Below are 14,660 nucleotides of genomic sequence, written 5' to 3' on the forward strand. Positions count from 1 at the left end.
CTCAGATATATTTTTAATTTAGTTATATTTAATCGGCCGAGGACTTTCTTTACCCGTGTTCCCTGCCTTTTTTTTAAAAAAGTATTTTATGAATTATAAAATCAACAAATAACCTAAATTTTAAATCTTTACATAAAATCCGTACTTTCTTAGTATATAAGGTAAAAATCCATATATTATATTAAAAAATAAATTTATAATTTCACAAAATTAAAAACAAAAAGTTTAAGAAAATCTAGTGAGGTGGGTCGGGTAAACCCTAACCGATCTCCATATCTAACCTGATTGAATGACTTGATAATTATTATTCTTAGTTTCAATCATTTTGAGATTTTGGCAAGATTGAACCATTATATCTACGTAGTTGAAACAATTTGAGATGAAAATTAAAAAACAATTTATAATGATTTAAACAAATATCTGTATTTTGCAAGAACAGAACAAAAAAAAAAAAACCAAGAATGGATCACAACGAATCATTCAGTCAGGTGGTTAATGTGGGGAGTTATTGATGGTTCTTGTTCTTTCTCTTTTCTTTTTATTGGAATTGATGGCTTTCAGCCTTTCACCGTTCTAATGGTTTATGATTCTTTTGTTTCTATTTATCATATTCTTGACATTTCTTCTTATGAATTAACATATATATATATATATATATATATATATATATATATATATATATATATATATATATATATTATGTTAAAAGAAAAGGTATACCCAAAATATAATGATCTGACCATCCATTGCCACCCTCGCCACCAATTTCTATAATTTCTTCTTGACCGTTTTTTATAAAAGCAAAATAGCACCAAAAATAAATAAATAAAATCTAACAAATTACCCAAAATAAAGCAACAAACTTTCTAATTCTACCTTCCATTATTAACTAAAAAAACTAAATTGCCTGGGCTAAATATTGTTGAGCTGACATTATTCACGTGCTCACAAAAAATAGTGGACATACTGTTTATTTTTTAATAATTTATTTTAGTTTTTAAAATTTTATTTTGGATGATTTGATCGTAATTAAAAACTAATTGCTTTTGAATTCTTATGCAATTTTTTTTCGTAGTCTAAGATAATTTTTAGAGTTGCGTTTTTTTTTATTCCACTCTCTGTATTTTTTTCCTAATAGATTTTATTTTCATTATTTTGATTTTTTTTTGTAAAATTTTAAGAGTGGTTTTTTTTACTCAATTTAATTCTTCAATATTTAATTAGTTTGAATTTGAGCTTAGTTAAACCCGTGTTTAAGATTTCACATGTTGCAAACTTTGAAAATTAACCTAATTTCATGAGGTTTGCCTAGTATTGTTTTAGTTTTTTTTCAAGCTAATGTTTTTTTTTTTTTTTATCCTTTAATATTTATTTAATAAAATTAATTTATTAAATATAGATGGATGCTTGCTTCATTTGTTTTGTTTGGTTTGCTTTTCCAGAATATTGCTTTAGCGACTTATGTAACCTTTTCATATGTCATTATCCAGGATTTTACGGTCAAATTTTAACCGTTTCAGTAAGCTTTTTTTGTTATGATAGGTAATGTTCATAATAGAGTGACAATAAATTGCCATTGATTTTTTTTCTTTTTTAGGTGGCTAATTTATTTTAGTTTATTGTTACCAAATATTATTTTTTTTACTATTTGTTTACATCATTCTCATTCACATTAGATATTCATTATGCTATGTTTGATTTATATGCTAAATGTTGCGTTCAAATGATGTAAATGAAGTGTTTGATAAAAAAAATTAATGGAAAAATAGTAATTATTAATTTGACTATAAATTATAATATTAATATTACCACTTACCGCATTATCATTGCCAGCCAACCTCTGCCAGGGCACCATAACTACTCTATTTGGGTCCGAAAATTCATCCTCATTTGCCGGCAAAATAAAATAAACAAATCATTTTAACTTGCAATTTTTTATTTGGGAGATGGCAAAATCGCTACCGTTCATTCACTATTTTTTTGGGCATCATCACTTGATTTTATAATTGTGATGCTTTTTTCCCCATCTCAGTTTTGTTTGTCTTCTTCGTCGCTTTTTGAAAGTTTCCTGAAAAAAATTAATTTAATTTAATTTTTTTATATTTTTAATTGTTTTAATATGTTAATATTAAAAATAATTTTTAAAAAATTAAAAATATTATTTTAATATATTTTCAAATAAAATACATTTTAAAAAATAATTATTAACCCTCCCTTCACACTTCTAATTTCAGTTTTCGCTAACTTGGTGCATACATTCTCCAATAGTCAATTTTTTTTTTATTATTTGTTAATGTAAGTATTTGGACAAGTTTGTATATATCTCGACTGATCTTATAAATTTTAAAATTAACGACTATATAAACCTTTAATAATCTTAAAATTTATGAGACCCAAACTAATAATTTTTAAAAAATAAATTTAGAACCGACCAGTTAAACTACACCCTCAAAGTTAATCCTTTTTGTGCTAGGTTATGTTCTCTTCATTTTGTTTTTTCAGGATAGCGATCATTACTTAAAACTTGTGAGAGCAATTGTTATTAAACAGTGTGGTTAATTATTTCAGTGATTTAATAATAACTTTTAACTTAGATTAAATTTCAAATTAAATAGGTGAGATTTAATTTAATGGAACCGATTACAATCTTATTTGATTTTTAAAAATATAATTTTAAAATGATTTTCTTTTAACTTAAAAAAATCTTAAAATATTATTTTTTATCAATTTAGATTAACTTTTCCAGTCCATGATTTGAATTTTAATTTGAACTGGATTTAATAATTTTATTTATGCGAGAATACCATCCATGCATGCATATATGATTTTAAAATATATAAAATAAGAATTGCTCTTTGATCATGAAACAAATTCTAGATCATAATAAAATAATAAAAGAAATATATAATTTATTGTTAGAATAAGCATTGCATACCTCAAGTAATTTATGGCTAGCCTATGTAATCAAAGATTTACACCCACCACAAGTGATTTAAAAATATTTTCCTGATATATTTCCAAGATGCATTGGGTTCAAACTTTAAACTTCAAAAGAAAGAAAATGCTTTTAATTAATTAATTTTCTTTCATTTTTATTTGAAATTAATTTAGGTGACCTCTTCACAATCCCTTCATGCCAATTTATTCAATGTAAATTGAGATTAACTTTAATAGTAAAACTTTTTTATTCTAAAATTAACCCTATAGATTTACAATAATTCGAAGAATTCTTTCTAAAAACTCCCAAATTTGAGCATGATTATTCATAAAGTGCCCAGGATCATCATCACCTCCACAAATTCGAAACCAAAGGTGGTAGTAATAACCAATTATTTTTAATACATAAATTAAAATCATAATTTATTCTTTTAAATTCACCACGAACAATGCAAGAAAGACCTTCCTATTTCTAATATATAAAATGATAATTTTTTTATTCAATTAATTTTTATCATACCTTAAATTAACGCCGTACAAGCTTGATATATTAAAAATAATTTAATAATTCATAGATATCTGTTGTGAGGTATTAATCACGTAATTAATTATTTTTATTGTTGTTAAAATCGTAAGTTAACTTATAAAATTACATGTTTTTATTAGTTAACATATATTTAATATGTAAAAATAAATTAAAACTCAAAAATCAGTAAAATTAGATTTAATTTGTATAAAATTAGTATTTAATAAATTGATAATATAAATCAAGTTTAAATTTAATATTAAAATATTTACTGATAAATTTTATGAAATTGAACATTTCTTTCTATTATATGTTGAAAAAAACTAAAATTTTATAAAAAAAATATTATAGACATAAAAATATATTACAGTAAATTTTCATATAAAAAAAAGTTCGAGAACATCATATATCAGACCGTCAAAGTTAATAGATGAATATTGCGGATTCCTTTCAACGGGCTTTTTTTTTTTTCCTCTTAATTCTATGGGGTCAAAAAGAGACCAATCATTTATCAATAACAGATAACAAATTAACATAAATACCTAATCAAAGCTCTACAAAGAAAACACTTCATGTCCGCGTTTAAAAGGAAAAAACCCACCCCTTTACTCGCCTTGCCTCTCGTTTCCTATCACCGCTTCTTCAGCCATTTAAACCTGATCATTCCCTTATTAGTACCTCGTCTTTGATCTGTTTAAACTCTCTCAAGACTCCAAACAGAGGGAGAAAGAAAGAAAACCCCTACTTTCTTTCCTTTTCTTGGCTATCAAAAAATGGCTTTTTTTCAAGAAAGTTGTGCCCTTTCTTGAAACTTTGTTTAAATAACTCCTGAGACCCATTAATGCCCAGGAATTTCCCACCTCAATAACCCAGGAAAAAGAGAGTCTTGGATTTTTTTTTTAAATTTCTGGACTGGCTGAGTTGACCAGGTATGATTCGACAGGGACTTCTTCTGCGATCACCTTCTTCGAGCCAAAGGTTGCAGCCTTTGTTGAAGGAAAAGACAGGGTCAAAGATGGTGCAGGGAGGAGAGAGGAGGGAGAGGAATCTGGCAAGGGCGAAAACGCAGAGTTTTGGTGAGGTGGCAGGTGGCACGGCTGCGGGGTGTGCGGCGGTGTGTTGCTGCTGTCCATGCACGGTGATAAACCTTCTTGTTTTAGCCGTCTACAAGGTGCCGGTTTCCTTATGTAAGAAAGCCAAGAAACGACAGCGTTTGAGAAGAAAGCAGAAAGAAAGGTCCCTGCTGTCTCGCGCGAGCAGTGGTCTGTCCAGGGATGAGGGATGGGAGAAGGAGGCTAGAGAGATTATGGAGAAAGGGAAATGTTGTGATCAGCATAATCATGATCCTAATGGTGAAACTGGTGCCGTTGATTTGGAGAAGGAAATGTGGGACCAGTTTTACAATACTGGGTTTTGGAGGAGTCCATCTCAAATAGGTACATGATGGATGATGCATCATTGGTGTATGGTATAAAGTGATTTGCTGTGGGATTGTACTATGACGGTGGTTAAGGGGTAAAAATTCTGGGGGCATTGAACTTGATAGTGATAGATTATGGGATCGGATTTGTACTTTGACAGGAAGGGTACAAATTCAAACTAGGTTTTGTTTGTGGTCCACTGTGGGTTCATGGAGATTACGAACTTATGTGGAAGAACATGAGTTCTGGCTTCTGAGTTCTTTTGACCATGAAGAAGTCTATTGAATGCAATGTGGAGATGGCCCCGTGTTTTTTTTTTCTGCTGGATAATTGACATTTGCTCGATTGTCTTGGGTTCATTAATGGGTTGGATAATCAAATGTCGAATGTTATTTGACATTTGATTATAAGAGATTCTTGTATGTTATGAAATCCAATTCCACCATCAATAGACCTCTTAGCTTCCCAGTTTTATTCTTGGTGTTCTTCACTTGTTTTTGCCCTTTTATGTTCATTTTGTTTCTGGGTTTTGCTTGTTTCTGTGCTGAATGTAGCCCAGTAACTCTATCTTGGATAGGAGAAATTGATGGCTGAAACTAATCTTTCAGTACTTTCTTTGGTCTGAAAAAGAAGGACAAGCCTTCAAGTTGTGGCCGGGAATAATAGCACTGAGTTTTCAGACACGTGACTCGATAGTTTCATGATTTCTGCCGGACTGATGGGATTGCTTTAAACGAATAATCGTTAGTTTTTGAAGTAGTTTTTTGTAATTATAGTGTGAAAAAAAAAAAGATTTTGAAAAATATAATTAACTAGTTGAATTTAGATGTTTGTTTGGTAAAAATTAATTATGGTTGAAATTTATATATAGTAAAAAAACATGTATGGTTGTGGTTGTTTTTTAAATTATTTTTTATTTAAAAATGTATTAAAATAATATTTTTTTATTTTTAAAAATTTATTTTTGATATCAGCACATAAAAATGATCTGAAAACATAAAAAGTATTAATTTGAAGTAAAAAAAAATAAAAAATTTTAATTTTTTTTAAAAGTATTTTTAAAACATAATTTTAGAAATTTTTATAAAACTTGATTAAAAAAATATATAAAAATTACTGTATAAAAACAAAGTCTCAAGCTTAATTTTTTAATGGGCTCTGTAATCTAAAATACAATTTGATTTATTACCAAACATCTTATCTTGTCTTGGTGATTGTTTTACCCCCAAACACACAAGCCACCGGAAAACGTCAGAAATAAAAAGTCTTACCTTTCTTTTAGCTATACAATCACTTTCTTTATTATTATGATTATTATCTGTTTAATTTAACCCACATTTTAATTTTAATTTAATGCAACTAGGTCTATGAATTTTTAGAGAAATGATAGTGGTGGAGCATCCCAATTGACTATAATAATTATTCAGCCCCAGTTTGCTGAGTCAATCTTCCTTTCTTTCCTAGCTGTCTCTATATCTTGCCAGGTCAAATATTACCAAGCAGCGTCTAAATGCTGGTTTGTAAAACACAATTTAAGAGTTTTTCATATCACTTCACCTTTTTTTCAATTAAATAAAACACTACGATATTTTTTAAAATTTTAATATTTAGTCAGTGTCATAAATTTAATTCCTATTGTAAATATAATATTAAAATCTCTATGCGTTTTAAGCATATTTGCTGTGTGTACCCAGTCAAATATAATTAATAAATCAAGCAAGTTAATTCTTAATTTTTAATTTTTAAAGTCCATTGATAATAAACTGGGCAGGTTAATTTTCAAAGCCCATTGACTTGTGATTTTTTGCAAGGCCGAACAAAGAGTTGAAAAGAGAACGAAACAGCCGTAATTTGTAACATACTCAATCTGCCTATAAGGCCACATTGCCTAAGTCAAATTTGGACCTCGAAAATGGGCTTTTACGGGCTTGATTGCTTTTAATCTAGACTTTAATGGGCTTGTAGATAGCCCTTTTCTTTTCAGGCAGATTCAAGGCCATTTTCTACCTCGGTTTTTTTATTATTATTATTATACCGACCAACCTCCTTCAGGCATTGAACATATTGCCGTGCCTTTGTTATATCTTCTTCTTAGAACGTGTTTTGGAGGATTTTAACGGTTGTATTTTAAAGTATTTTTTATTTTAAAATATATAAAAATAATAATTTTTTATATTTTAAAAGTTATTTTTGATATTAACATATTAAAAAAATATTAATTTAAAGTAAAGAAAAAATAAAAAAATTTAATTTTTTTCAAAAGTATTTTAAAAAAGCAATACCAAACATACCCTGAATTCAAAATATATCATTTTTCTTGAGAAATACCATAACACAGAAGCCCCAATAATTTCAACATGACATTTAATTCGTCTATAACTAAATTATTTTTTATTGTTCTGGATCGCCAGTACATATTCCAATTAGTTTATGTGTTATTAGAGCTAAATCCCTTCTCTAAACATGTTGGATTGATGATTTGAAGCACTCGAGCATCACGAGCATGCTAAAATATTGAGCATCCAACAAGGGTATTTCAGATGAATCTGTGTAGAGAGGAATTTAGAGAAATGTTGAAGAAATCTGTAATGATGAGAAAGGAATCTCGTGGAGTATTTTGAGTCAGGAGAGTTGGAGGGCAGGGTAAGGGCATTGAGTGTTGAGAGAAGGGAAATAATTTCTTCTGCATTTGAAAAGAAATGCAATGAGACAGGAGTGGATGCAGAATTTTTAAACCCAGTTTGGATTTTGAGTTTTGATCAGGTCAATTTTCATTTTTTTTAAAAATTTAAAACAGTATTATTTTAGTAAAAAAAAAATTAAAAATTAACGAGTTGCAATATGGTTTTTGACCGGGTTTTTCCGGGTTGGCCGAGTCACATCAAGTCATGACTTTTCCTATTTTTTGTACTGTTATCTTAAGTTTTGGTGGCATATTCTTAAGTGTTTAGATTTATTTCGCTTTGTATTTAGAGATTATTTCTATGTTAAATTAAAAGTTACTACTAAAAAATAGAATTTTAATTTATAGCTAAGAAATTAAATGAGCGAGGACCAAGATAAAAAAAAAAACCAGAGCTAATTTTAATTAATCCTTGTAGTTTGAAAAATTATAATTTTTAATATAAAGCATCTTAATAAAGTGATTAAATAAAATTTTGAATGTTCTTGGGATTGATTAATGTGTAAAAGACGAGAAAAACTCACTTGATTCAAGTGTTGGAGTTTGAGACTCGTTAATACTTGTTTGATAAAATGACAAATATATGCTCGTTTTTTTATGAATATATCTTTAAATATGTGTGTGATTATATGGAGATAAACCAACCCGCACTCTACGTGTAATTGTTTCATCTTTATGGTTTGTTTTTTCTCGTATTTCACGACTAAACAACGCTCCTTTAATGGAGCTATTGAATCTGGTTTTCCCGTTGTGGAATTGGGTTGACCCAATATCTTATTTGAGTTGGTTTTAAAAAAAATCAAGGAGAAGCTCATGTCAAAGTCAACTTATGATTCTCATGATTCGATCAAAATTTATTTTGATTTTTTTCTTTTTAAAAACATTTTGTTTAAACTTTTCTAAGATAAAAAATTAAAATAGATTCACTCAAGTAAACCTGGTTAAACTTCAAACATCTTGAACCAAGTCTTGTTTAATAAATTTATCCCCTAGATTACTTGGAATTTTTTTTATCAAAGATTAGTTTCTTGCTGCGCTATACTGCAGGTTGAATCAAAATCAATATTTTTTTTTAGTCTAACAAAAATATTTAGATTGCAGATATATTTTTGATATTGTTATTAAACCCAACATAATAGGTGAACTTTAAAAACTCATGATTTAACTTCTGATATAAGTTTCAAATTAAATCATATGAAAGTCACCAGTCGACTTAATGAGTCCAAAGACAACCCTAATAACCGGTAATAAATATGATTTAACTTTAAACAAAATTCAAGAACACACCAAATATTAAGATGTTTGTTTGAAACTGTAATAACTTTATAAAAAATAAATCAAAATAAATTATGAATACCAGTTTAAAATCAACCAAAAGTTATAGGATGCAATTAATAAAAAGAAAAGCAAAAAAAGGTTCAATTGAAAGAAAAAAATCCTACATTTTTTTCTTATAAATATAAAGTATATATATTAAAGGATTTCAAATCCTACATTGAAAAAATAAAATATTATTCTAGTATTTATATAGTAAAATTTTTGAAAGAGTTAATAACCAACTAAACGATATTTTAAAAAAAATTCTTAATTAAAAAAAATATTAAAAAAAATATCTTAGCTAAGATTTTGTCAGATTATTCATGTCATGTCATGTCATGAATCAACTTGAAAAATCAATCCAGTTTCGTTAAATTTTTGCTTATTCTGATTTTTTCTTTATCTAAATCGGTTCAGCCACCTAGATTTATTAAATTCCTGTGAAGCCAGTCCAGATTTATGTTCTCTAGTGGAACCCGGAGGCCGGCCCAGAATCATCATACGCCACTTGATTACTTGAACCCACATCGTAAATGTTCGTTGCTTTAATTTCCCGGCAAGAATAGCTGTAAGTACAAAGTATTATAAAACTCTCTCAAAAACCCTAATTCACTTTTTACCTCAGCAGCAGCAACCACCACCACAACCCACACTTACCCTCTCCCTCCTTCCCTTTCCCTCTGTCTCTAAAATTGAACAAAATTCAATTTCTGAATTACCCATCTGTAAAATTTCCTTATTTTGCTTCGCAAATTCACTTCCTTGTCAAATTCACTCAACACCCATCTCTTGAAAGTAACCCCTTTGACAAAAGTTTGCTGCTTTTCTCTTCCAGTCTTCTCAGTTTTCTACTTCTTCGTCAAATTCAATCAAAACCAATCTCTCAAAACTACTTAGTCGATTTTGACCTCCAAAACCATCCCTTTATTTCTTGTTTTCGTTCTCTAACCAGAAAACCCGTTTTGCAATCTCAGAGAGAAGTAGCAGCCTGGAAGATTTTTTCAACCTACTCTATATTAGTTGGATTTTTCTGTTGTTGCTTCAATGGCAGAGGATAGGAATGGGGATCGAAGCGAAGAGAGTGATTACACTTCAGAAGATGAGGGAACGGAGGATTATAGGAGAGGAGGGTATCATGCTGTGAGAATTGGTGATACATTCAAGAATGGGAGGTACGTGGTGCAAAGCAAGCTTGGCTGGGGTCATTTCTCTACTGTTTGGCTCGCTTGGGACATTCAAGGATCGGTATGTTTTATGGCCTTTTCTTTTCTTTTTTCTTCTTTAATCAATAATGGGGAATTAGTGTGTTTTGGAATCGAAATTCCCGTTTCTTATGTTTGGATTTCCTTTATTTTGTTGTTCCAAAGACTCCTTTTGTTGCTAAGGAAGATTATGAAAAGAAATGCTAGATTTTTAATCGGATAAAATAATAGGGCTTGTTTAGTCTTAAACGAGGGGAAAAAAAGAGAAACGATAGTAAGATGACAGTGTTGGAGTTATCATAAACTACTGAGGGTATGGATTGTGGATTTAATGGAGGTTGTAGGCACACAACATTCAATGAAGTTTTTTTTTTCTGGTAATTTTTTTTCTCTTCAAGATTTAGGTTATAAGGTGCTTTATTAGATAATTTCATGATTGAGGAAGTTGTCATTAGTTTTTATTGTTTGACTTTGTTAACAACATGAGAAATTCATTGTTTGTAGCGTTACGTAGCTTTGAAAGTTCAAAAGAGTGCTCAGCACTACACTGAGGCAGCGATGGATGAGATAAAGATCCTCAAACAGATTGCTGAGGGAGATCCTGATGATAAAAAGTGTGTCGTCAAGCTTTTGGATCATTTTAAGCATTCAGGGCCTAATGGACAGCACGTATGTATGGTTTTTGAGTACTTAGGAGATAACCTTTTGAGCCTTATTAAGTATAGTGGTTACCGCGGGGTGCCTCTGCACATGGTCAAAGAGATATGCTTTCATATGCTGGTGGGTTTGGATTACTTGCATCGCCAGCTTTCAATTATACACACCGATTTGAAGCCAGAGAATGTCCTGCTTTTCTCAATGATTGATCCATCAAAAGATCCGAGAAAATCAGGTGCTCCTCTTATCCTTCCAACCAACAAGAACAAAATTGTGGCTGAATCTAGTTCTTCGAAAGAAATTAAGAGTTTGAATGGGGATTTGACAAGGAATCAAAAGAAGAAAATCCGAAAGAAGGCTAAGAAGGCAGCTCAGAGTTGTACACAGAAAGAAGCGTCTTTGGAAAATGATGCTGATCCCAAACCATCTAGTCCTGAAGATTCTAATGCTGATGTGAAATCAAATGAAGATTCTTTTGAGGAACAATCAAATGGTTCTGTGATTAAGGATGATTCAGCAAACAGTGATGGACAGAAGGATGCTTGTCAAGCAAAACGCAGTAGAAGGGGGAGTCGCTCCACGAGGCAAAATCTCTTGGCAGCTGCTGATCTAAAGTGCAAATTGGTCGATTTTGGAAATGCTTGTTGGACTTACAAACAGTTTACAAGTGATATTCAGACAAGACAGTATAGGTGTCCAGAGGTTCTTCTTGGATCTAAATACTCTACTCCAGCAGATCTATGGTCCTTTGCTTGCATTTGTTTTGAGCTTGTCACTGGTGATGTCCTTTTTGATCCTCACAGTGGTGACAACTATGATAGAGATGAGGTATGTGCAGATGCTGCAATATTTTCCCGCCTTACCCTTTTCATTCTTTGCTGCCATGCATCTGTTTAATTAATCAATAACGCCTTTTTTTTTTCAGTGAACAGAATTTTTCTTCTTCTTGTGGTGTCTAATTCATTGGATTTACATTTCTATATAATATTCTCAAACTGTTGTGGATGTTAGAACTTAGAGGGTAGCTTTTGCCTTATCAGACTAAATTTAACCAGATATTTGGCTTCACACATACATTAAAAAGAAAGGGGAAAAAAAATATAAGCATGGTTGTTGAGAATAGCTTTTGCTTTTGGGCTCTGATTTATTAATCACCCATTAGATGATTTCTTGAGACTTCATGCTTCTTGCAAATTTGGGTTACCTTTTCTTTTTGCTGAATGCCAAACATATAAAACTGTGTGCAAGGGTTCTAGCTTCATTTACAAGGTTTTTTGGGATGGTGGTGGGTTTTTTTTTTTTTTTTTTTTTGGGGGGGGGGGTGGTGGGGGTGGCTTCCTGCATTATGGTCCAAGCTTAGCTTTCCTCGTTTGCTTGATTTTTGCTTTGTTCTAACTCATCTAGATTATACTTGCAGGATCACTTGGCATTGATGATGGAGCTTCTAGGCATGATGCCGCGCAAGGTAGGAGTGTCATGTGTTTTACTGATGTCGATTGCATGCTTATTTGCAAGATCATCTCTTTTCTGGATAAACTGAATGAGACCAAAATTAGTAATGCAGTATTAGGTTTTATGTACTTGCTGTGAACATTTACTCTGTGCATACTTTCCTCAGATTGCATTAGGTGGTCGCTATTCTCGGGATTTCTTCAATAGATATGGAGATTTAAGGCATATTCGTAGGTTGCGTTTCTGGCCTCTTACTAAGGTGCTTATGGAGAAGTATGATTTCAGTGAGCAAGATGCTAATGACATGACTGACTTCCTTGTTCCAATACTTGATTTTGTGCCTGAAAAGAGACCGACAGCAGCTCAATGCCTTAGTCATCCATGGATCACTGCTGGTCCTCGTCTGCTTGAACCTTCCATGCCAAGTGTTAAGCACGAGGCCAAAAATAGGAATACATCTGAAATCAAGGAGAAGGCTGAGAGGGAGGCTATGGAAGCTGGAGTAGGAAATATAGTTATTGATGGCGCTTCAAAAAAATCCAAAGAATCACAACCTATGGAAAACCCTTCTAAAGTGACATGATACAATTCCCAAGTGGTGTTTAATACCAAACTTTTCACTTGTATCTTTTCCAAAAGCGGCTTGCAATCATCCGAGGAACATCAGCTTCCCAATTTCATTTGAGATCCATCCATGTGGTGTTGTGGAATGTGATGTAGGAATCATCAAGTCGTAGTGTGGTTGATTTGTCAGGCGAATGTTGCAGTTTTTGAAAGTAGGCTCTCACAGGTGCTCAAACTAAGAAATACACCTCCCTCTATTTGACTCTGCTTTGATTTTTCTTTTTGTACAATGTACAAGCATTGTTCCGAGGGTTCATGTATCAGGCTTCTAGATTAGCCGTGGTATTTGGAGACATGACATGTCGAGGTTTCAAATGTACATTTTATTGGATTGCACTTGTTCAAACTAAGAGATACTGCTGCGTGCTTGTCCTCCATGAATTATATGTTATCTTTTCTAATAGCATGTCACAGGGTTCATGTTGACATAATGGTTAAGGTTTGGTGCTTTTTTTCCTGCTCCCTCAGCACAACTAGGGTTGGTCTCAAGTAAGGTGCCACCCTACTTTATTTTGAACAAGAACGAGAAAAATAAGAGAACAGGACAAAGCTGCCCAAGAGAATCGAAGAGTCACCTTCGCTTTTATTGAAGCAGGAGCTCCAAAGCTAAGCTAACCAAGGAAAAAGAAAGCAGAAGTCTGATAACTCGATATTAATCATTGAAGGGAAATTGGTTTTCCGGAAGTGTAGCTTGCCATCACATTTTTTTTTTTTTTCGGTGTGTTTTCATTACTCTTCTTGATATGATGAAGGAAAAACAAAACAAAAGAAAAGAAAAGAAAAGAAAAGCAAGGGTTTGATAACTTGATAATAATCATCGAGGGAAATTGGTTTTTAGCAAGTGCTTTTAGCTATCACAAGATAATTTTTTAATAAAATTTGAAGTACTCTTCCTGGTATATTGATCACTGAAAAATATCTTTCATATTTTGCCACGTCTTGAGGATATGTTTGGAAATCATTGGTGAAGTACTCTTCCTGGTATATTGATCACTGAAGAAAATCTTTCATATTATGCAACAATGGTTTGGTTTGGTTTGGTCCTTTAGGATCGTTGATTGTGGCCACCACCACTTTCTGCAGATGGGGTGTGCCGGGTAGCTAATGCTGACTATTCGTTCTTCCCTGTAGCACCAAAAGGGTCCAAACAGCATTAGAAGTAGAAGTTTGGCGCAACAGTCCAAGTCGCTGGTGCAGAAAACATAAGGTCTGTCTGCAAACAATCCTTTCAAAAACGGGCATAAGGAGCCTAATTCTACCAATGCTGATTTTAATATTTCCTTTTACCATCTAGACCACGGAGATGATTACCCATTTGATGCCCTGGAGGAATCTATGCCGATGGTTTTAGACCAACTATTGGAATGCAACATTTTGATGCTGATGAAAGTTGGAGCAGCAATCCCGGACCTGTAGAGCTAGACCTGCAATCCGACGCTGTGCATGAAATAGGTAACCTACTCAGACTTGGTCGCAGTGAGGACCATCCAGGGGCAATCATGTATCCATACTTTGAGTATGCCATCAAAAAAAGGAATCTGCAAGACCAGCTATAAATTGTTTAGTAGATTTTGTATTCAAGGGTAGTTAAGTTATTCTATTGTGCTAAAAAATTAAAAAGACTAAAATTTCCCTAGATGTAAGTTTAATGTTTTTATTCCAAGGGCAAAAAAATCATTTTAGTATACAGGAAATGGTGAAAAAACTACTATGTCCTCGTATAATTTCAAAATAACAATTCAATCATGGTGAAAAGACTACATTGTTTCTGATGCATAGTTCAAAGATTCTATGATTAAAGAACAATTTCTTAATAGGGTTAAGTAACGAAACAGTGTTAT

The 14,660-nt window shown here is 31.7% G+C and overlaps 2 protein-coding genes across 2 annotated transcripts; both read left to right on the plus strand.

Moving 5' to 3' along the window:
- The first annotated feature begins 3,997 nt into the window (after nucleotides 1-3,997).
- Nucleotides 3,998-5,358, plus strand: LOC133698160 (uncharacterized). Its single transcript, XM_062121004.1, has one exon. It carries the CDS (start codon nucleotides 4,395-4,397, stop codon nucleotides 4,905-4,907), a length of 513 nt encoding a protein of 170 aa, XP_061976988.1. The 5' UTR covers nucleotides 3,998-4,394; the 3' UTR covers nucleotides 4,908-5,358.
- A 4,010-nt stretch (nucleotides 5,359-9,368) lies between these two features.
- On the plus strand, nucleotides 9,369-13,165 carry LOC133699661 (uncharacterized). Its single transcript, XM_062123009.1, has 4 exons — nucleotides 9,369-10,129; nucleotides 10,591-11,571; nucleotides 12,161-12,208; nucleotides 12,362-13,165. The coding sequence occupies exons 1-4, from the start codon at nucleotides 9,929-9,931 to the stop codon at nucleotides 12,776-12,778; spliced, it is 1,647 nt and encodes a 548-aa protein (XP_061978993.1). The 5' UTR covers nucleotides 9,369-9,928; the 3' UTR covers nucleotides 12,779-13,165.
- Nucleotides 13,166-14,660: the final 1,495 nt, after the last annotated feature.

Source organism: Populus nigra, chromosome 7 (assembly GCF_951802175.1).
Source record: "Populus nigra chromosome 7, ddPopNigr1.1, whole genome shotgun sequence".
Taxonomy (NCBI): Eukaryota; Viridiplantae; Streptophyta; class Magnoliopsida; order Malpighiales; family Salicaceae; genus Populus; species Populus nigra.

What these genes read in the sequence shown, in the direction of transcription:
- LOC133698160 (XM_062121004.1), top strand. Translation starts at nt 4,395, where the DNA reads ATGATTCGACAGGGACTTCTTCTGCGATCACCTTCTTCGAGCCAAAGG.
- LOC133699661 (XM_062123009.1), top strand. Translation starts at nt 9,929, where the DNA reads ATGGCAGAGGATAGGAATGGGGATCGAAGCGAAGAGAGTGATTACACT. An exon ending in ACAACTATGATAGAGATGAG is followed by an intron (nt 11,572 to 12,160) that starts GTATGTGCAGAT and finishes TTATACTTGCAG; the next exon opens with GATCACTTGGCATTGATGAT. An exon ending in TAGGCATGATGCCGCGCAAG is followed by an intron (nt 12,209 to 12,361) that starts GTAGGAGTGTCA and finishes TACTTTCCTCAG; the next exon opens with ATTGCATTAGGTGGTCGCTA.